Source organism: Centruroides vittatus, unplaced genomic scaffold (assembly GCF_030686945.1).
Source record: "Centruroides vittatus isolate TY-2023 unplaced genomic scaffold, ASM3068694v2 contig_1159, whole genome shotgun sequence".
NCBI lineage: Eukaryota > Metazoa > Arthropoda > Arachnida > Scorpiones > Buthidae > Centruroides > Centruroides vittatus.
In genome coordinates this window covers 2,672,712-2,696,110 of record NW_027120745.1, presented here as the reverse complement: position 1 = coordinate 2,696,110, position 23,399 = coordinate 2,672,712, and the positions used below count along the sequence as shown (strand labels likewise).

At 29.6% G+C, this 23,399-nt stretch overlaps 2 protein-coding genes across 2 annotated transcripts in view; both read left to right on the top strand.

Annotated features, from left to right (window-relative positions):
• LOC136980173 (E3 ubiquitin-protein ligase HECW2-like) overlaps positions 1-23,399 on the top strand; it is a 123,846-nt gene that overhangs the window by 3,365 nt on the left and 97,082 nt on the right. Inside the window, exon 2 of the mRNA XM_067276225.1 lies at positions 19,740-20,127. Coding sequence (XP_067132326.1) covers positions 19,818-20,127 — 310 coding nt within the window. The 5' untranslated portion in view covers positions 19,740-19,817. The remainder of the gene's footprint in view (positions 1-19,739; positions 20,128-23,399) is intronic.
• Positions 13,085-14,149, top strand: LOC136980179 (zinc finger BED domain-containing protein 5-like). The gene has a single exon (XM_067276238.1). The coding sequence runs from the start codon at positions 13,085-13,087 to the stop codon at positions 14,147-14,149; it is 1,065 nt and encodes a 354-aa protein (XP_067132339.1).

The following is a 23,399-nucleotide window of genomic DNA, read 5'->3' as shown; positions in this document are numbered from 1 at the left end:
AAATACAGCACTATTTTCAAATTCAAATGAAAAGATCATAATCTAAGAGAAGGAAGAAAAAATTTCACAATGAGAGATTTCCAGGAGTAGGTCATTGCATCAACAGTTCTCTAATTGGTTCATCCTTCCTTAGTTTTGGTTTTATAAATTTTGTTTTTCATTGAATTTTTTGCTTTTTGTCATTCATTTCCAGAAAATGTTTTACTTTTCATAAGAAATATTGACTTTTTAATCTTTTGGGCTGACTATTAAATTATAATTTTTCTATTAGTCTAATTTATTTCTTCAGATCCAATGAAACATAATAGCTTATGAGTTGCTGTTTTTGAAACTTAAATACATATATCTAATTTTGCATTATTATTTTTTTAATTTAAATAACAATTTTTTAAATATCTGTACAAACTGAAATTTTTTTTATCATTAGCAGTATATAGCTTTTCAATTAATTTAATATTTTCATAAGAAAATAATATGAAATTTTAAATGCAATATAAAAATATTGAAAATATGAAAAAGATGTATAAATTATATTATTAAATATTATTGATGAAAATTACCGTATATCTCGGCAGTTAAGACGATAGTTGAATCATAGAAAAAGGTCCCGAAAATCCAGGGTCGTCTTATAGGACAGATACACAAAAATTAGATTGAAATTTATATAAATTAAAACCATTATAGTAAAACAAACAAACCGTAATTATTTACTAGTAGAGTATGTCCACAACATATCAATAGAATAGGCCATATGGTGTTTTTGTGAATAGTCAAGGTACTCGAATGCCTGAATCAATGTGAAAGTTTGCAACAATCACAAGGCAGTGCCGCCAGATGCAAGAAAATAAAATTTGATGTTCTTTCAAAAAATTACAAATAGGACATAATTCTGTATATGTTATAGTGTCATTATCCAGATGGTGATTGCTGATCTAAATGAAATTCATAGGCCATTGATAATTTGGGGGTCGTCTTATAGAACAGATATATGCTAAAACTATAAAAACTTCAACAAAAATTTATACCTTATCTTATCTGAAGGTCGTCTTATCTGCCGAGATATACGGTAATTGTTTCCTTTTTCATCATAAATATTTTATCCAACCCATAAGTTGTTTTTTGTGGTGTAAACATTTTCAAAAAAAGCTAATGTTTTTGAATCATATATAGAGATATCAATAACTTGTATGGGCCCTGGGGGTAGAGCAGACCCCTTTTGTTGTTGTTGTTATTTTTTTTGAAGAAATGAAATAAGTAGGCCTATTCTATTTCTTTATTAATGAAAAACGATGTTAAAGATTTTATTTTCAGTTAACTAACAATAATAAATTTATAAGGGTAGATGCAACTACAGGCCTCTTAAATTTTCTCGGAACCTAGGGAAAAAAATTTATAGTTCTCCCTCTGTGATAGATATGGATCACATATCCATCAAAAGGCTAGATATTAGCATTTCTCTACAGGATCTTGGGATCCTGGCTATTTTTTAACCCAGGAAATCCTGCAAATTTCTTAAAAGTTCACTTTTTTCTTATTTTGTGTTAAGGTTGAGGAATTTTGCAAATAGAAAATATAATTAACTCTTAAACCGTCAGAATACATTTATATTTATTATTAGTTTTTTAAATTTGTATGTTATGGAATGTTAAAGATTGTTAATAATCAATTGGGTGTTTTGCTGGAAATTTGACGTTTAGGTGAGTCTATATATATTGTTCCAGTTTACTGTTGTGGTTATTATAATCAATATGTAGCCTATTTGTGGTAGGACTCTGAAAATTATATACTTGTTGGAACTTATAATATCTGAATAATTGATGCTGATGCTGAATTAATTTTTAACCATGCTCAGTAACTTCAATATTTGCACAATCTGGCAAGGATGCAAACAAGTATGAAGTATGCAAGTATGAAGTTTTTCTTTATAAACCTGATTATTGAAGCAAAATGAATTGCTGAATTATTGGGCTATAAGCTTAGTGCCACTATTAAAGCAGCCAAGGTAGACAAATCAAGAATACTAAATAGCAAAAGAAGTACGTACAATGAATCTCGAAAATGAACTAGAAATCTTCGAGGCTACAGGTGAAAAAACACATAGCATCCGACTTCTCTTAAATACATTAAAGACGATTCCACCCATATCAATTGAATTGGGTGCTCACCAGTGCCCAAGCAGTCTTTGTACCCTGAACACTGGGAGTTCAGTTGTGGGTTTGCGCCTCGCTTGGATTGGCTGACTACGTGGAGTTTTCTGGGTTTTCTCCACGTCTGTAATGTTTAAATAGGGGCTAGTTTCCCTTAAAAGACCTCCTGGAAGGCATTTCCCCTAGGCAAATTGCCCAAGTGTTGCATTGCCATAACTTAACAAAACAAACAATTGAATCTGAAAAGGCATTCTCGGTAGCAGGACTTTTCATTACTAAAATAAGAACCAGATTGAGTGATCTGAGTATTGACCATCTTTGCTTTTTAAAATCTTATTATAAAAATTTACAATAATATTTTGTATTATGTTTTATTTAAAAAATGAAAATTACCATCTAAGTAAGAAGTTTGATCTAAGTTCATGTTTTCTTTAAATTTTCAACTCAATTCAAAGGCACTTTTTTCTTTGTAAGCATTTTCCAACAAACATTAATAAATTTTTTCTATTTGTAAAAATTTCTACATAATTCAAAGATAATTTTTAATACATATTTTACACAGCATTATTAATATTATTATTTTGGAGGTTGTAGGATGTATTAAATTACTTAATAAATAAAAAAATAATTATATCATTTGATTTCAAGATTTATTTTATATCTTAAAAATAATTAATTATATCCTGGGAAACAGATCACTTTTTCTCAAAATCCTGGGACAAGCAAAGGACCGGGAAATGAGAAACCCTACTGGTTATATTATCCAAAATGCTCAAATTTTTAAAAAGATATAAAAAATATACAGAAGTAATACAGTAAAGTCATATAAACTTTGCTCTCAATAACTCAACATTTCATAAAACTCATCAGATCATTCAAAAAAAAAAGAAAAGAAATACATGTAATCTAATTTTTACCTCTATAACTTAATACTAATACTTGTAAGATCAAATAAGTTATTGTTCTTCATTGGTGACACTTGATAATAGCATCAATTCCACGTGTTAACAAAGAATATAGTTTTTTTTTTCAAGGTGCCACTGCAAAACACCAAGATGCAAATGTCACTAACATAAAAGTAGCCACTGAATAGCCAATATTTTTTAAATTAAAAAATTTAATTACAGGTGTAAATAGTCACTATTGGTAAGTTAATATGTATATGAATTTGCTATTCAGCTGTTTATACCAGCATTATTGCTATTCATAAAACTCATCATTTTTGATAATTTATCACCACCTCAGTCCACATTAAGTTGAATTTACAGGACTATACTACTGTATATATCAAAGTTTATTTGAAAACTTTAAGATATTACATCTGTATATCGTATGTCAGTTTTACCTGCCAATTTCAAGGCTAATTAATTAATGTATTTTATGGCATTTAAGACATACCACCATTTCAGCACAAGACAATATTCAGAACAATATTTAGAAAAAAGTGCAGTAAAACCTTGCTTTGTGGCTATCTTACTTATATGGGTACACAACAGCTGGGCCTGATTCACAATGGTTGATATTCAATAATATGGGTAATAGAAACTTAAAAACTTTTGCATGTGAAATATTGGTAAAATTTATATAAATATAAATATGGTTGAGACTTATGAGGTACAAGTTATGAGTTATTTCCAACTTAGGAAATAATATACTTCAGCATTGTTAATTATTGAGTGTCAGAAGCTGTTAACAAAGTGCATCAAAGAAAGTAGTTCTTTGAAAACAAATTCTTTCAAAGAACTTTTATACTTTTTGTTTTAATTAATGTATATTGTATTTAATGAATAATGTAATGTATTTTTAATTTTATGTAATTGTTGTCTTTGTTTTTATGTATATTTGTTAATTTTGGGAATAGATATCAATTGTCCTTTGAGACTTTTCTATTTACTTGTAAAAATAAATAATTAAAGTATGTAACATGTATAAATATGTTTGTCAATTACAAAATTGTTCTTTTAACTCATTTAACTCATTTGTTAAAAACATTTTTAGACTGTCTCTCTGTGTTACGCACTACAGTTTTATTAGAAGAAGTCGTTATTGCATTATTTAAATACACTGGATAGTAGATCAATAGAAAAGAATGGTGATTTTAACAAAGAAAACAATAAAAAATTTTGTATTTTGTCTATTATTGATCTCTTATTTTACCATTACCCACTCGCTGTCACCCAGTTAAATATTGTCCTGTTAGAACAATATTTAGAAAAAAGTACAATAAAACCTTGCTTTGTGGCCACCTCACTTATATGGTCTTCCTGAAATTTCTCTGTAAAACTGCATAAGTTTTAATATAAATCAAACTCTATCTAGGTAGGTAGCTAATGGCCATCTCACTTAAGTAGCCAAGGTAGGAGTGGCGTAAAGCGATATTTATCTCTGTTTATATGGAATAGGAAAACACATAATTTCTAAACTTAACATATTGTTTAAAATGCTTTAAATGGAATTGAACTTTGTTGCTTTAGTTTTGGAACAGTTTGCTGAGTTCTCTCTCAAATATGATATTCAAATAAAATAATCTTTTTTTACTGTGGACAAATTAAATTTATTTCCAGAATTTTAGAATTTAAATAATTAGACAGAAATTTATCTTTAGAATTTAGTAAGAAGAAAGGTGATTATATATTTGTTCAATAATTTTAAAAATATATAAAAATGTGAATATACAAAAAAATTTTATCTTTGTTTTCCTCTTTCCATTGGTTCAACACATCAGCAACAGTCCAAAAACAGTTTTCACATATAGAGACAACTTTTTATTAAAGGTCCCACTTCCTGAATAAAAAGCAAATGGTAAAAGCTTCCTCAGGCAATTTTGCCAATATCACTGTTTACAATATGTTTAAGTAAAAATTAAAACTTGGCCAATGGTACTTACACTTTTTAAATATACAAAAATATCATGAATGTACAAAAAGATTTTGTCTTCATTTTCCTCTTTCTATTGTTTCAACACACCAGTGGCAGTCCAACCATCAGCCAAGTTTTAATTTTTACTTAAACCAATTGTATTTTGTAAAAATATAACTGTAAATCAGTGATGTGTATATCACTGACATGTTTTTTGGCAACACTCAATGAAGAATAATATCAATGAGCCTGATTTAAAAGCCAGTTTAATTATTAACATTTTTTTCGACACTTCTGCATCATGCATATTAATCATTTTTTCTGTTAAAATCTAGTATTTGAATAAAACCAATCAATCCTCAGCATGTGCCTGGTATATACAGTTCAATCTTGGGATCAAAACAATGTTGGATTAAGGAGATTGCTGAATTATTGAAAGTAAGATGAATTTCAATGGCATGTAAATAAATTTGACAGTTGTTGGTGCAACAACTGTCAAAGTTAGACTACTGATCAAAGCATTCGCATACACTGCTGAACATATACCAACTTGATAATGTTACTAAGTAAGTTGGTGACGTTTCACTAAATTTAGTGGGAGGTACATTATTTTTGGTGTGAAATTTTGGAGGACTCATTTTATATTTATAAGTATCGTATCTTATATTTTGTTATAAGATAATTGACAAAAACAATATTTACCTCATATGTTTTGTAGATAATCTAAAGGTCTTTATACTTGGGAGTTATATTTTTGTTGATAATTTTACATATATCTCATTTTATTAGACTGTTCTAATTTTTATTGAATATTTAATATTCTAACCTCATGCCTTAACTGAATTTAAAAAAGAAATGTTACATTTATGTTCTATTCTTATGTTTAAAGTTTGTGTTTGATTTTTGCCTGATGATGAAGGCTGTATGTCTTTGAAAGTATTTACAATTTTTAACAAATATATGTTTTTTAACATCAGTTAGGTGTGACTTCTCTCTCATATTGTTATAAGATACTATACTTTTTTGAATAGCCTATGATGACAAGCCTAACAATATTTAATATCATGTGCAAGTTCATGTCCAGGGTCAATATCATGCCATGCTTATTGGGAAGGTTTTCAAATTTAGTGGAAACTGGAGTTAGGTCTAGTGGGAAGCTTGTATGACTTGGCAACAGTGTTTCTAATACTTGAGAGTTGACTAGTGTCAGATTACTGGATGTTTCAAATTAGCAAACAGCCAGGTTACCAAGATTCTACTGTACTGTGTTCCAATTAACATTTGGAATACATTGGTGCCACTTTGTGTTTACTAAAAACCAGGATCAAAGAACATTAGATAACCATAAAGAAGGGTAAAACTGTGACAGCTTTGTCAGCTTACTCCATGGAAAATGTTGTTGAGATTGACTTTTAAGGGATCAAGATACTGAGATGGGTACAGGATCTGAATCATCTAAAATACATAGATCATTTGGAAATTTAGAAATTATTATTATAGGCCAAAGCACTGTAGGACACTAATACTATTTTGTGCACATAGAGAATTTTTTATGAAATTTTATAAAGGCAAATTGATATAACCTTCTCACTTCAGACTGTTTATGTTTTAATATTTTATATTGAGTATTATGTCATTCTATATTTTGCAGCTAGTATAATAAGATGTAATTTTCTTATGTTAAAAACATATTTTAAAATTCTGACCAATTGCACTGCAGATTTTATTTTTAAACAAGAATTTAAATTTATTTGATTGTACCCTGTTTATATGAGAATGTATAAACATGGACATGTAGAACTGCCTGAAGATGGTTAAATACAACTGAAAACATTAGCAATATTAAAGTATTGTGCTGGAACTTAGAGTTTTGTTTTTCTCTTGTGTTTTTCTACCAGTTTGTGCTTTCAATTTTTAAAATAAATAAATTGCTACTAATTTCAGGAAGCCAACATTTTATTAATTCATAGAAACATTTTGGTTAAAATCTGATCATCCTCAGCTTAAAACTTTAGATTTAAAAGTTTAGAATAATTTAGCGTAGAATACAGAAATTAGTGATTCTAATTTATTTATTCTATATGTCTTCATATTATGTGACTGATATGGAAATTATTTGATCTGATCCAATACCAACATTTTTCTATCTAATTAAATCTGATCCACTCCAATATCTAATTAAGATACCATATTTTAAAAAATTCTTAGATTTTTGATACATAGCTAATATTTAAAAATAAAGATATTGAAATTCAAATTTGCTTAATATCATAGAAATCAGAATTTTCTTAATTCTGACGTAATACTGTGATTAATAAATTACTGTGTATACTGGAAATCCAGACAGTTTGGTGCTCATTTCCTTTGCTGAAGGAACCATAAAGTCTAATTAGCAATGTATACAAAAATATTAAAAACTTAAAAATCAGCGAAATGAGCTATTACAGTACATAAGATGTACTTAGCCATCTCTAGTATTGGAAATATCAATATCTGTTTAAAAAACTGATAATTGGATATCTGATTATTAATTCATAATATTGGGTAATTCTGATACTGATCTAATAATCAATTGATCACTGGTAGAGATGATTAAAAAAATGTTAAAATAAATCGACATTTACATTTACCCCATCAACATGAGGTAAATGTAAATTATATAAATTTTCCAGTTTTTGTGCTTAGGACTTTACATGTCTGTGTGGCAGGGGAAATTCTAAATGAATATGAATCTTTGAGATGCAAAATGAACAAGGTTGGATAATTTTATTTTTCACCAAACATGAAAAGCAGAGAAGAAACCTGTATTGATAATCAGAATATGATAAAATGAAATAATTTGATACAAAATATTTTTGTTTTATTCTGTAAAAATTAGACAAACAAGGGAAGGCCATAACTTGCTATGTTTATGTACTTTTTAATGAAGTCAGTAATTATTCATGAAGAATAATTGCTGATCAGTAATCACATAACTATTATCACACAGATCTCAATGCTTTTTATAAGCAGGTAAAGAAAGCTGTTTGTGTGAAGGAAAAGTATGATGTACAGGGGCAAGACACTACTAATTTGAGATAGAGAACATACATTTTAAACAAAATAAATTAAAAATAAGATTAAAAATTTGCAGCTCAGCATTGTGACGAAGTCACAATAACTAATTGCTTGTTATTGTTAGTTTACTATGTCTATTCATATGATACAAAAACAAGAGATTTTATTAGTCTATGGCAGCATTTCTCAACCTGGAGGTGGCAGTGATATTAAAGGGGGGGTCGCAAAACAATAATGAAATCATTTTATAAGAAAAAATCATTTATTATAAACTTATAAACATTTTACTTACAATAAGTACACATATAAAGAAAAGAAATTAATGCAATGGTTGCATTTGTTTTTCATTTAAAACTTTCTCCATATGTGGATCTATGTTGGAAACACACAAAAGCAAATTCTTTTTGAGTGATAAAAGAGGATTCCTGTATTTATTTTTTAGCGCAACCATAGACGAAAAACCCTTTTCACAGAGATAAGACGTGGCGAAAGGGATTAATATTTTCAATGCTTCTGTGACTAAATTTCCATATCACGTCAACAAGTGAGCCAAAACATATTTAAATCTTCAGATGTAAATTGCAGTTGTAGCGTTTTGTCGGCAGACATTTCGATGAACTGGTCGTAAATCTCAACTGGTAACTTAGTAGCGGCAACAACATTTTCACTAAACAGATTCAGTACCCATCTCTTTGAGAAATTATCTTTATCTTCTGGGAAATACTCCGTCAACTGAGTTTTTAGCTCACGCAAATGCATCTTCATGCAATCCAAACTGTGGTGAATAATAGTGTCTTGTTCATTCAAATTTTTCTCAATATAATCCAAAGTGAGTGGAAACATATCCAAATTTTTGCTTTGAAGGCAAATAATCCAAATTTCAAGCTTCTTAATTAACGTCTGTCATTAATAAAATGTTTTTATCACGTCCTTGTAAATTCACATTTGAGTCGTTTAAATGCGAAAATACATCAGCTAAGTAAGCCAACAACATACACTCATTATTTTGTAAAAACAATGAGAATGGCATTTGTTTATCCTTGAAAAATATTATTAAGTCATCTCTCAATTTCAATACCCGGGTTAACACTTTCCCTCGCGATAACCATCTAACTTCTGTATGGAAAAGAAGAGATTTTTTATTTTCGCCCATTTCATCGCATAGTTTAGCAAACAGCCTGTTCTGTAACGGTCGGCTTTTAATAAAATTAACCAACTTTACAGCTTCACAAAGAATTTGATTGAGATTTTCGGGCATATTTTTTGTGACAAGAGTGTGTCTGTGAAGGAAGCAGTGCATCCATTCCACCCTTGGTATAAGACGATCTCTTAATATTTTCATTGATCCACTGTTCTTTCCTGTTATTGTCTTTGCATCATCACTACATACTGCAATACATTTTGTCCAATCTATGTTAGTATAGTTTCTCGTAGTTTCATAAAAAACATCAAAAAGGCATTGTCCTGTTATATGACTCGGTACTGTTTTGCAAAACAACATATTTTCTTTGATTGATGTGTCCCTATCGCATTCATACCTTACAAAACATAAGAACTGAGACACGTTTGCTACATCTGTCGATTTATCAAATTGAATACTAAAAAATTCACTTGAACTCACTTGCTGAATTATGATTGCGAACATCGGCAGCCATGTCATCGATTCTCCTTGATATTGTGTTGTTAGAAAGCGGAATGTTTTTCAATTTTTTTGCTTCTTCCACATCTATTAAAACCTGACCATATCAATTGCAGCAGGCAATATGAGGTTTTCGATGATTGTATAGAGTTTGGACATCATAGCTACTCTTAATGCTACGAGATAAGATGCTTCAAGTACACTTTTATCAATATGGCTTAACTTACAAATAGAAGTTGATTTCTTGAGGTATGTAATTTTCTTTCGAAAAATCCCAAGGGTTTGTTTTTATGAGCTGGATGTTTAGTTTCCAAGTGTCAAACTAATTTTGATGGCTTCATGCTTTCATTGGAGAGAACTTGAGAGCAAACAATGCACTGTGGCTTTCCATCCAATGAGGTGAAACCATAATTTAAATAACTGTCATTGTATAACCTTGTCTTTTTACGAACTGATTAACTGGATGTAGATGGCTCACTTTGTTTTTTCACTAATTTATCCATTTCGCATTAGAATTTAAAAAAAAATAAACAATTCAATTTCATGGTTGACTGCACACTAAAATAAAAGCACCAGATACACGCTTTACATTTGAAACTTAACTGAAGTGGTGCAATCGCCAGTGCCTCTCTTATAGTAGTGACAACACGACTTGTTCAAATGCATCCATATGCATGTTCAAACATGCTCTCACTGCAAGTATTATAGAAGGAGATCAAATTACGAAGAGCATATACACATCAAGTTGGAACTTGTAAATTACTCATGTATGTACATGTCATACATGCATGTTCATACCTGTTGCTATAAATGCAGCAACATAAAATAATAGGAATAATTGTATTACATTTTTTATACTGTCAGTATTTTCTTAATGTATAAAATTAGTGCAATGTGATTATATAATATTTAAAAAAATTTACATTTATAATTACAGTCAAAATTCAGTTAGTAATAGTAAGGCTTACTGTTTTTATTCCTTTGGGTGGTGGGTCGCAAAATATGAATTTTATTTATTTTACTATTTGGGGGGTCGCGGAGCTAAGAAGGTTGAGAATCGCTGCTCTACACAATCACAGATGCGATACTCCACTCGCATGCATTGGAGATACGTGTTGTGACATATGAACACTCTTCAAGGAACACTGACAGGACATCAAAAAGGCCATTTTTCAAGTGCCCTCACTTCTTATGCTTCAGAACCTGGTTTGGAGAGCTTCTTTCATCTTCATTCATAGAATGAAGGATTCTCTTACGACATTTGGAAAAATATGAAATCTACAACCTGCAAAGAAACACTCCATCAACCATAAGGATGTGGAATTGTTCCAACCAGCTTGGACATTCTGTGTTCATCAACACCTATCTGATGACATTCCTTCTTATGCAGATTCTACGATGTCATATGCATCCACCAATAGACAGGCACCACACCTACTAAGCGGCACCCGTAATTCTAAATGAAGAATTTCATTGTAGAATTGTAATATTTCACCTGAAGATGTCTACTGGAAGATATATGAAAACGTTCATGCAACGGTTTAATTGCTGGAGCTTGGTTGACATTATGAATAGTTTTTTGTTTGTATCTACTGTCCAATACTCATTTGCAAACAACATTCCAGTCCAAAGTGAGAGGACTCGCTCTATCTCAACAACATGTTCCTGCAAAACTGTTCTATTTCATTAGCTACATTGAAAATTTTGCTGAAAGGTCTTATACGAGCTGTTTAAAACAAAAAACTATCAAAAATTCGTTATAATGCAACAGAGGCAAAAATACAAATCTGTTCAGAATCAGCATTTTTCACTCTATTGTTCTTTAACCTAAATTGTCTGTAGCTTGAAGTTTTTTCCTCCCCTTTTGAGCTTAGAGTTAGAAAAGTTTTACTGTAAAGTAAGTTATGCCAAACAAATTTTCTGAAATTTGTTTGATACAACTTATATAATTGGGTTGATGTTTATATTGTTATAATCAAGATAAGGTTGCTGTCTAATATTAATAATTTTAGAATTAGATTTGGAATAATCTGAAAGAAAAAACTGACGTAGAGTGGGACTCAGACCCACTTCTTCTGTTTAATATGCAAATACACTTTCAGACTTATTAATATGATTATATAATTCAAATTAATGTTTTGTAAAATTAAAACCAATGGGATTGGTAACAATATTATTAAAAAATTGTATATTCTAAAAATAAATCATTTCTAGATTAAAACAAGTAGATATACTCTTTACTTCCGACTTTGAGAAAATTACTTTTTTGTATTATAACATATGCAAATGTAATAAATCTGAATATGGGAATGAAGGTAGATGCATGCTGGGAAGAGATCACCCACATAAAAAGATCAGTAATCGGCAGTTAATTGTATCCACTGATGAGGCCTGATTGTAAAGGCAAAAGGCATTTGGATCGTTTGGATTTTTGAGAATGGAACTGATAAGAATAAAGGTTTAATATTTCTTCATTATTTTGTTAGTCTGTAAAAGTAAATTTCTCGAAGTCGGAAGTAAAGAGTATATCTACTTGTTTTAATCTCGAAATGATTTATTTTTAGAATATACAATTTTTTAATCAAATTAATGGATCTAGAAGCAAAAAGTGGATGGAGACCCCTATTGCATAATTGATAACACAACTACATGTTATGAAGAAGTTGTGAGTTATGTCTGTTCTATGTTGACCTTTTCTTTTTGAATATTCTAGATTATACAATATGGAACTTACTGGAATTGGTAAAATAAAATGAAAACAACACATTTCACAAGTTTCCAGTAACAAATTTAATTGTATAAAAACGTTTTCAACTGATTTGATCAGCCTTCTTCAGTTAATTGAACAAAAAATAAAAAGAATGAAACTAATAATTCAAATTTACAAAAGCAAGAGAACGGAAAGATTTTCACGGTTGCGCAGATGATCTAACAACGATACAGCGATAAACGGTAATAAAAATGCAGAATTGGACAATGTATATTTGGCCCTTGACCAAATACACATTATCCAATTTTCTGCTATTCAATAAACGATTTCCAGGCAGCCGTCAGTCCATCCGCGTCTCTGTGGTTGATGCATTGAGACGTTAATTGTTCTTTATAGTTTCATTCTTTTTATTTTTTGTTCGATTAACTGAAGAAGGCTGATCAAATCAGTTGAAAATGTTTTTATACGATTAAATTTGTTGCTGGAAATTTGTTAAAGGTGTTATTTTCGTTTTATTCTAGATTATTTAATTTAATTCTAAAATTATTAATATTAATACAAGATAGCAGAAAAATCTGGTTTACTTTTAGAACAAATTATTGTGGAATGTTTTTCAAAAAATTGAAAAACATTCCACTTTCTAACAACACAATATCAAGGAGAATCGATGACATGGCTGCCGATGTTCGCAATCAGACAATTCAGCAAGTGAGTTCAAGTGAATTTTTTAGTATTCAATTTGATGAATCGACAGATGTAGCAAACGTGTCTCAGTTCTTATGTTTTGTGAGGTATGAATGCGATAGGGACACATCAATCAAAGAAAATATGTTGTTTTGCAAAACAGTACAGAGTCATGCAACAGGACAATGCCTTTTTGATGTTTTTTATGAAGCTACGAGAAACTATACTAACATAGATTGGACAAAATGTATTGCAGTATGTAGTGATGATGCAAAGACAATAACAGGAAAGAACAGTGGATCAATGAAAATATTAAGAGATCGTCTTATACCAAGGGTGGAATGGACGCACTGCTTCCTTCACAGACGCACTCTTGTCACAAAAAATATGCCAGAAAATCTCAATCAAATTCTTTGTGAAGCTGTAAAGTTGGTTAATTTTATTAAAAGTCGACCGTTAGAGAACAGGCTGTTTGCTAAAAGATGGTTATTGCGAGGGAAAGTGTTAACCCGGGTATTGAAATTGAGAGATGAATTAATAATATTTTTCAAGGATAAACAAATGCCATTCTCATTGTTTTTACAGAATAATGAGTGTATGTTGTTGTTGGCTTACTTAGCTGATGTATTTTCGCATTTAAACAACTCGAATGTGAATTTACAAGGACGTGATAAAAACATTTTATTAATGACAGACATTAAGAAGCTTGATATCTGGATTATTCGCCTTCAAAGCAAAAATTTGGATATGTTTCCATTCACTTTGGATTATATTGAGAAAAATTTGAATGAACAAGACACTATTATTCACCACAGTTTGGATTGCATGAAGATGCATTTGCGTGAGCTAAAAACTCAGTTGACGGAGTATTTCCCAGAAGATAAAGATGATTTCTCAAAGAGATGGGTACTGAATCCATTTAGTGAAAATGTTGTTGCCGCTACTAAGTTACCAGTTGAGATTCACGACCAGTTCATCGAAATGTCTGCCGACAAAACGCTAAAACTGCAATTTACATCTGAAGATTTAAATATGTTTTGGCTCGCTTGTTGACGTGAATATGGAAATTTAGTCACAGAAGCATTGAAAATATTAATCCCTTTCGCCACGTCTTATCTCTGTGAAAAGGGTTTTTCGTCTATGGTTGCGCTAAAAAATAAATACAGGAATCCTCTTTTATCACTCGAATAGAATTTGCTTTTGTGTGTTTCCAACATAGATCCACATATGGAGAAAGTTTTAAATGAAAAACAAATGCAACCATTGCATTAATTTCTTTTCTTTATATGTGTACTTATTGTAAGTAAAATGTTTATAAGTTTATAATAAATGATTTTTTCTTATAAAATGATTTCATTATTGTTTTGCGATCTCCCTTTAATATCACTGCGACTTCCAGGTTGAGAAACGCTGCTATATAGTTTCAGGAGTTTTTTTTTTCAAATCTTCAGTTAAATGTTTTTGAAGTAGTGATTTCTCATCTATTGAACATTTTAAATTCATATAGTTTTGAATGGGGAACATCTTTCACATTTGAAACCATTTGTATTTTAGAATATTTAATCTGAAGATGAGAAATTACTATTATGAAAAACATTTAATTGAAGACTTAAAAAAATACTCATGGAATGTTACAGTGCAGTATTTGTCAACTGTTTTTTAAAATTTAAGTAACATAGGTTTTTGTTTCTATTTCTATTTTTATTCAGTAATTATTTTAGAATACAAAACAAACATGTCAGGTATCTGAAATTCATAGTCATTCTCAGTTTCAAAGTTTCAGGTAATGAGGGAATTCTAGAATGACAGTTTGCTATTTTATAATCTTAAGATTTTACTGTATTTTCTGCTATTAGTATGACTACATATGTTAATGTCTTAGATTATAAATGTCATTGTATAGCATAACATATTAGAATATGTAGTACATCTGAACTGTTTTTGAACTGTTGTTCTAGAACTCCGCTGTTACTGAGCACTCAAACTTGAGGATAGCTATTTAATATAGTCAAATATGTTTTTTTTGTGTTTATAAGTATTGCTGGATTAAAAAGGTTTTTGTTTTTACTTCTACATTGTCCATTTTGGTATTGTTTCAGTAGGTAACTTCACAGTATAAATATACGTTTGTGAGAAGTATTCATTAAATCTGGATGTTTCAAAATTATTGTCTGATAATTTTGAAACTACTGTATTTTTGTACATACAACTCATGGGTTATCTATGAGTTATATATGCAAAGATAGTGTGGGCTATGCAATGAGCAGGTTAAATGCAAATTTTAAATTGCAACTATGGATTCATGTCTAATGGTTGCTTCATAAAGTATGGGATATACAGTGAAGTAGGTTCTACAAAAGTTTTTCATTCTACAATTTTTTACGGAATACATTGCTGCAGTTTATAAGCCAAAAAATATGGTAGATTGATTAAATTACATAATATTTATAATGCGTAATACTAAACAAACAAAATTCACATGTAAATGCTAATTCCAGCAGTAAATGAACAAGTAACTTTAATGCTCAAACATTTTCGGCCATCTTTCAGAGACTCTCGTCAGGAAAAATGCACAAAACAGAAAAACAGCTTTATCTTTTCAAAAGTTTTAGCTTTCAAACATAGCTGTGTTTGAAAGCTTGCACTCAGTTTGTGTGTGCCAGTTTTTTATGTTTGAATGCATAATACTAAATCTTTCTCAAGTTTGGATTACTATAATTTCATGTAGATAACCTGCGTGTTGTGTGTCTTTGAAATTCAGTTTGAGAGTATTGAGAGTTATCTACCAATTTTAACTTGTAATTATGAACTCAACAAACAATTGTTTTTTAGTGGAGTTCCACTTAATTGCATTTATTTATTTATTATTATTTTTTGTATTTTTTTAAAATTTTCAGACAAATTCATTAACATCTGTCCCCAGACTGAGAGTATGATAAGTTTAGAAAGAGAATATTTCAAAAATAAATTTTACTGATATTAGATTATTTGGGATTCTCTAAAATTTATAATTTTGTCTAGCTAATATAGTGTTTTTAAAATTGCAAAATATTTAAAATTTAAAACGTCAATTGATGTTGCTATATTAGTATAGTAGGGAGCCAAGCTCCTGGTATATAAAAACAACAATATGATTTTTAAATTAGCCTAGTAAGAGCACTAACTTTTTTATCGATAACCAAAAATTGGAAATTGTTGATAGACATTGGGATTTAGATGTAATATTTGATTCAAAACTCTTTTTCAAATTGCCTATTGAAAATTTAATCAAACAAGTCTCTATTCATAGGGGAATGCTATGGCCAAACTTTAGAATGGTGTCAAATAAAAAAAAAAACATTCAGAACATTATTTTTCATATACATACAATCTGTAATAGACTATGCTTTACCTATTTGGGCTTTTTCTCCTCCATCAACCCTAAATAAATTTTCATCCAGAAATTGGCTAAAATTTATATTTTACTTAACAAACTTTCTAACCTACCATTTACAAACTCCCCAGAAGTTGCTCAAGGTTACCTAAACATGTCAACATCTGTTATTGTAGGAACAACATGAGGATTTTTTATTAGACATGCATAAAACAATCTGCTATCCTAATGACAATGGTATACCATTGTTATCCTTACATCAATTAATCGTACAGAGTAAAAATGAATATTCATTTCTTTTTGTCTCAAAAGATTAATAAAAAAAAAGAAATATTTAATGAATATTTTTTCTTTTTATCAATTTACTGCACAACAGCTAATGTCTTAAACACAACAAATGCAATTTTACAGTTGTGGAGAAGCAACTAATGTGAGTTTTGGCACTAAAAGGAAACAGACTATTTTAACTTTGTGGAATTTGGTTTCTATGATTGAGAAGATTGAGGCAGGAAAAGTAGAAAAAAAAAAAAATGGCCAAAGAGTTTAGCTACAGAAAAATGTAAATTCCAGCTATCCTTGCCAACACACAACATTATCTGAAAGAATGGAAGAAAGCATCAATGAAGAAGCAAAAAAAAAAAGTAGTAGTAACTATAGAAAGAATTCGTAAAGATTGTGTTTTAATACATGTGCATAGTAAACAATTTCCCATAACAAGGTCTCATAGTGCAAAAGAAAGCATTGCAGTTTTCTTCTGAACTGGGAATTCAAGACTTTAATATTAATGATATATGGTCAAATTCCAAGTACACCACATTATTTTCTGTATGATTTTTAGTGAAAATGCAGTGATGATAATACAGACTTGGAAAAAAGTTAAGTTCACTACATAATGGCAGGTTATTTTAAAAAGAACATTTATAATAAAGGATAAAACTGGATGCTTTTTCAAAGCCATTAATAATGATAGCAACTAATAATCCTTCGAAAAAACCTTTAATCAGCGTGATGTATGATTAATTGTCCAAGCTAACAAGGTTTTTTTGAACAATTATTTGTATATTACTCTGGTGTGTGTCTATTCTTTATTTAATGATAGCAACCAGTGCAAAGATGGAAAATAAACAAAGCGAATACTGACCTTCATGTAAGTCAGACTGGACAAAATTTCAAAAGAAAATTTATTTTTTGTCTTTGAGAAGACATTTATTTAAATCTCAGAAAAACCTCATTTTTCCATTTTATTACCGGAAGATGATTGCGTCTCTCTCCCCAGAGTCATTTTCTTTCCGAGGAAACTCATCGAATGTGTCATAGGGAACTAATAACAAAAATTGCTATTGGTAAAAAAGAGTAATGTGGCTTGGGGATATAAAATGGGAAAAGGTCGAGGAGAATGTCATGTTGAGAGTCCGAGGGGACAGAAACTGAGTGCCGGCCCAGAAAGGATCATCGAATATCGAACTATCCTCTGACATGGATTATTGTTCAATCCTCTGATACAGATTATTGGTTAAACCTCCAATACGGATTATTATTTGCCCTCCAAGAAAAAGACATTCAACCCCGTCAACAGAAGAGTCTCCCATCACTCAGGATCTCTGCTCCATCCGAATAACCGCCTGAACATCAATCCGGAAAGACGCCCACTTGCAATCAAGGTATCTATATCATCACATGATTAACTGTAAACTCTCTCTCGATTGTCCATTTCTGTATTCTGTTTATGTTAATTAAATTGGTTATTTAGTTGTTAACCTTGTATCCGAGTCAATCACTTCCATCTCGCCATTTCTCACACCACTTCTCCCGAATCCGATTGCCCACGCATGTGACTGCTCGTGCAAAGTTTGGGTTTCTGTGTCCATCTGAAAAGATATAGCGGTGTCATCCTGACAAGGTATCAACAAGGTACCGACCCTCTGGCCACATTCAGGTATTCATCAAACTTTGTAGAGAAAAGGAGCATCCATTGGTAATTTATACTATTATTACCCAATTTGCTTTAGAAAAAGTGATTATCATTCCTTTTAAATTTACTTGATAAGATTACATAATTTTTTAGAAAATTTTAAGTTATTAACTTATGATTATCCAATTTTTTGTCATAAAAGATCTTGTCTACTATTAATATTTATATATTTAAATTGTTTATTTTTTGAAATGTTTTTAAATTTCTTCTGTAGAATATTAACTAGTAAATCCTCGTTCACAAAAAGGCAAAATTGCTTATAGAAATACAATTACTTACTTTTTTAATAAAATAAATTTTTAACATTGTCATGTTTGCTTATTTATTGTCCTTCTTCAAAAGTAGGGTGTAGGAAAAACATTTTATTGACTTTTTGTTTTTTGCATTAATTAAAGAAAGTATTTCAATATGAATAAACTAGAAACTAAACTTAATGTAAAAATAACAGAAATATTAATTTGAAAAGTAAATGTGCTTTTAAAATATTGACATTTTAGGTTTTTAATACTTGAGAATTGCGGGAGGCTTATATTGGTTGATTGGTATCTTATTAATAGATATTAAATATTAAATCTATTTAGTAATTGAAACATCTTAATATATAATTATTATTTACAGTTTCTTTCTATCATAAAATGATGCAAAAAATTTTACAATTATTGTACTAAATACTTAAAAATGATGAACCATGGAAAAGCAACTATGCTTGTGGTATATTATATATAGAAAATAAAAACATAGTTAATTCTCAACCTATTTCATTTATAAACTTGGACTGGATTGCTTTATATGTAGCTAATCTTATTTTACACCTTTGTAATTTGAATTTTTTCATTATTTTCAATTATTAAGAAATTAGCGATTACTAGATTCCTGAAAATTAAGTTGAAATATTAGTTGATTATTGTTAGATTCAGCATCACTGATTTAATATAAAGTTACATTTTTCTAGAAAATAATAATAAATAGCTTCTGGTGAAATTTTTTTGTTTTAATGAGGTATATATTTATAATTATACTATAAACAATTAGTTGCATAGAAAAAAGTAACGTAAATTAATTGAAGAGTAATTTGAATAAGTGATGAGAAAATCAGTTAATATTTATAAGACCATTTTTTTACAAACTGGAAAATATATGTATTTGATAAAAATATATTTGATACTGGTAATAATTGGTATGTCTTTCAAATATATATTCTTTAGCAGTTTATAAATTGTTTTGCATACATTATTTAAGTTATTATAAGACCTGACTTTATTCATTTTTTAAGCATTCTTAAAATTTAATTTTTTCAGATTATGCAATATTAATATTCAAGCATTGTTTGGAGAGAAGGCGAACGATAAATATTCCAAAGTATTTGCTCTTTCTCCATGATAGCAGAACGTCTTCGGGGTCCTCCTCCTGCCCTTAGGTTGGGCCCTTCTGCTGGTTCTAGTCCAGAAACTATTTCACAAGCAGCTCCTGTTCGTAGGTCACCTGCACCTGTTACTTCATTGACATCGTCATCGTCATCGTCACAAGCTCCACCACCACCTCGTCGACCAACAGTTCTTCATGGGAGATCATGTTTAAATGTTTCCAGAACTGAATATGTTTTAGGAATACAAGAACCATTAATAGTGTCATGGGATATCAAAGAAGAAATTTCACCTTCAGATTGGATTGGACTGTACAGAACAGGTAGTAAAAACATTTCTAATAATTATTAAATGTTAATAATTTTTCAAATCTCTAAGAAATTTTAAAAAATAAATTAAACAGCTTTATCATTGTAAACGTTTTAAAACTCTTTAAAATTTATTCATGTTTAAATAACTAATTATAATATCTTTGGGTATTCTGGGATTGCAGAATGGATATATTTATTCTTGTTTTATAATTCAAATATAAAATTTTACTTTTTTTGAAGTGACTGATTTGTTTACATAATCTTTAATAACTGTTTTTTTCCATTATTTAGTTTCTCTTAACTATTGATGTTTTTATAAATTAATTTCTATAAATCAGTTCGAGTTGACAACACTATGAATTAATCAAAGATGTTAGCAGTAATATTGAGATTTTCTTAATGATTTCTAATAGACAGTCAAACCCTTTTAATACAAAGTTGAAAGGACTTAAAATTGGCACTTTGTATTAATGAGGTTTGTATTAAGCAAATTACAAAAAAATTAATGGTCATATTATCAAATAACAAAAGCCAAATTTTCTTCTAGTTATTTTATGTTTTATCTCTTTTGGATATGTTTAAAAATAAATAACGAAATAAATAAACAAACTTGCATGTTGCTTTAAACATACATTGTGGCTTGAAGAAAGAATTAATGTTTGTTTTTCAACGTTGATTAGTGTTAGTAAAGGAATGATTAAAGCTACTGAAAGTAAGACTGTAGATACCAGATTGAATACAGGCATTGGATAAATTTAAAAATAACTGATTTGCTTAGATTTCAATGAAAACAATTTGTTTTTAATTTTAAAATCATGAACTAATTATAGTATAGTCAAACCTTGGGTTCCAAATGCCTCGCTTTTTGAACAATTTACTTCATGAACAAAATTTGAAATTTTAAAAATGCTTTTCGAATAGCAATCTAGCACAACACAGTTTCTCTATGACTGAAAATTTTAAACTAATTTGCCCCAGTTGCTGTATAATAATTTGGTTGCCGAACAAGCTACTTGGCAAGAGCTAGCCATGGATTAGAGAGAGACAGATGGTCAACTCCCTACACTATCTAGGTTAAAGAAAGTTGATGGCCCAACCAATCAACAACAGGACTACTAATTGAGAAGTTAGTGGTGCTGACATCGCCTCATGTCAATAGACGTCACGACACAAATCATCGATGATACTGCTATTTAAATTAGATTTCAATGTGCATGCAGGAAATATACTATTTCTGTTTTTGGTACAGGCTCCAGTTTAATCTAAATCAAATTAATTAATAAAAACTGCATTATTTGACCTTTACATAATATAAATGGCATTCAAGAATTTGTGTTTAAATAAGCTTAAGTTAAATTAAATAACAAAAATTTATTAGTATACAGTAAACTTTTCTAACTTGAAATTTCAAGGGGCAGGAAATAACTTTGAGTTACAGAAAATTCAAGTTAGAGAACAATAGAATAAAAAAAAACTGATTCTGAATAGATTTGTACTTTTACCTCTCTTGCATTATATAAAGAATCTTTGATAGTTGTTTTTTTTTTTGTTTTAAACAGCCTGTGCAACACCTTTCAGCAAAATGTTCAATGTAAACTAATGGTATCAAACAGTTTTGCATGTACATCTTGTTAAGATAAAGTGAGAAGACTTCACTTTGGACTGGAGCATTGTCTGAAAATTGGTGTTGGAGAGTAGATACAACAAATTGTCTAAAAATTTCATGCAAATCTGATAATTAGGATCACTTTGGATAGAATAAATGTTAAAATTTGAGTCAGGAAATTTAAAAGTAACATAAATCAGTGTCGGGGGACTGTGAAAAATTTTGACTTGGAGAAAATTCTAGTTAACGATGTTATTCCATTGCTATTCCCTATGCTATTCCATTGAGACCTACCAAGTGCTTTGTTTTATTTGAGTTAAAGAAATATTCAAATTACAGACATTTGAGTTAGAGATGTTTTACTGTAATATTATATATTATAATAATAATTTTTAATATTTATTAATATAACATTATATTGCATTTTTATGTATGAAATACAACTTAAAAGATAAAAAAAATCTTTGTTTTGGGGGTCAGAAATGGATTAATCCATTTTATATTGTTTTTGGGAAAATTTATTGAGGTTTTTTGAACATAATTTTTAGGAACAACTATGAACCCAAAGTTAAGTTTTAATTAAACACTTGGCTTTATTTCCATCTTTATTTAGTTGACTCAATCATGTCACTCCAATGAGATGGCTGTATTATTTTCTTGATGGAATTCGCCGTTTCTGTAATTGAAATTTTCTATTTCTTTTTTGAAACCGATTTTAGGAACAAATTATATGAGGTTTGACTGTACTGTCAAGTTGTCTGACATCACTCAGTTTTTTTTCTTGAAAGAACTGACAAACTTAAAACATATGTTGTGGATTTTAAATTTTTTTTTTGTGGGCAAGTATGTAATCATTATAGAAAGGAAAAGACAAGAGTCTAACTTTCCTGTTTTGGTTTTAAGACTAGTTTATTTATATAAGGAGGTAAACATATTTTACATTGTATTCTTCCTGGCATGAAACACATGCAAGTGCATCAGCCATGTATTTTCCTGGAGAGAGAGAGAGAGGAGCATGAAAGTTCTGAAGGTGAAAAAGAGATTGATAAACACCTGAGTTTTTCAGAGTGGTCCCAAAAGAATTATTTCTATTATACATTTGGCTGACAGACTGCTTAAGTTGGAGGAATTAAGATTGTTTGGAACTTTAAGTGAAAGCAGTTTTTATTTGCTTTTCCTCAGTGATTCAAACTAGATACTTTTTCTGTTAGGAGATGATTCAGTGGATGCTGAGGACTTGATTTAATCACTAAGGGCATAACTCATCTTGCTTATTGCTTACTTGAACTTAACTCTTTGGGTTAATCCAGCAATTATAGAGACAATTCTCTCATCTGAAAGTTTGAACACAATCTTTTTTCTTGTCTCTCCATTTGATTCCAATTTCTCAAAGATCCTCCCCTTGAAAGATACCTCCTCATAAAGAATCAACAGAAAATAAAAAAGAGTTCACATAGTTCATGATACAAAATATTTAACTTAAAAAATTAAATACTTAACCAAAAGCACTTTTGCTCATACAAATTAAGTGTTTTCAGTTGGAGATGTTCTAAAAAAGAAACAAATTCAAAATTTGAATTGTCATTTCAGCTGGTTCAAATGTTCATGACAACTACAATATATGTGGAGAGTAATAACATGATTTCATATGTTCGAAATCTTAAGTGTGGATCTTAA

Excerpts from the sequence above, each read along its gene's own strand:
- LOC136980179 (XM_067276238.1), top strand. The coding sequence starts at position 13,085 with ATGGCTGCCGATGTTCGCAATCAGACAATTCAGCAAGTGAGTTCAAGT.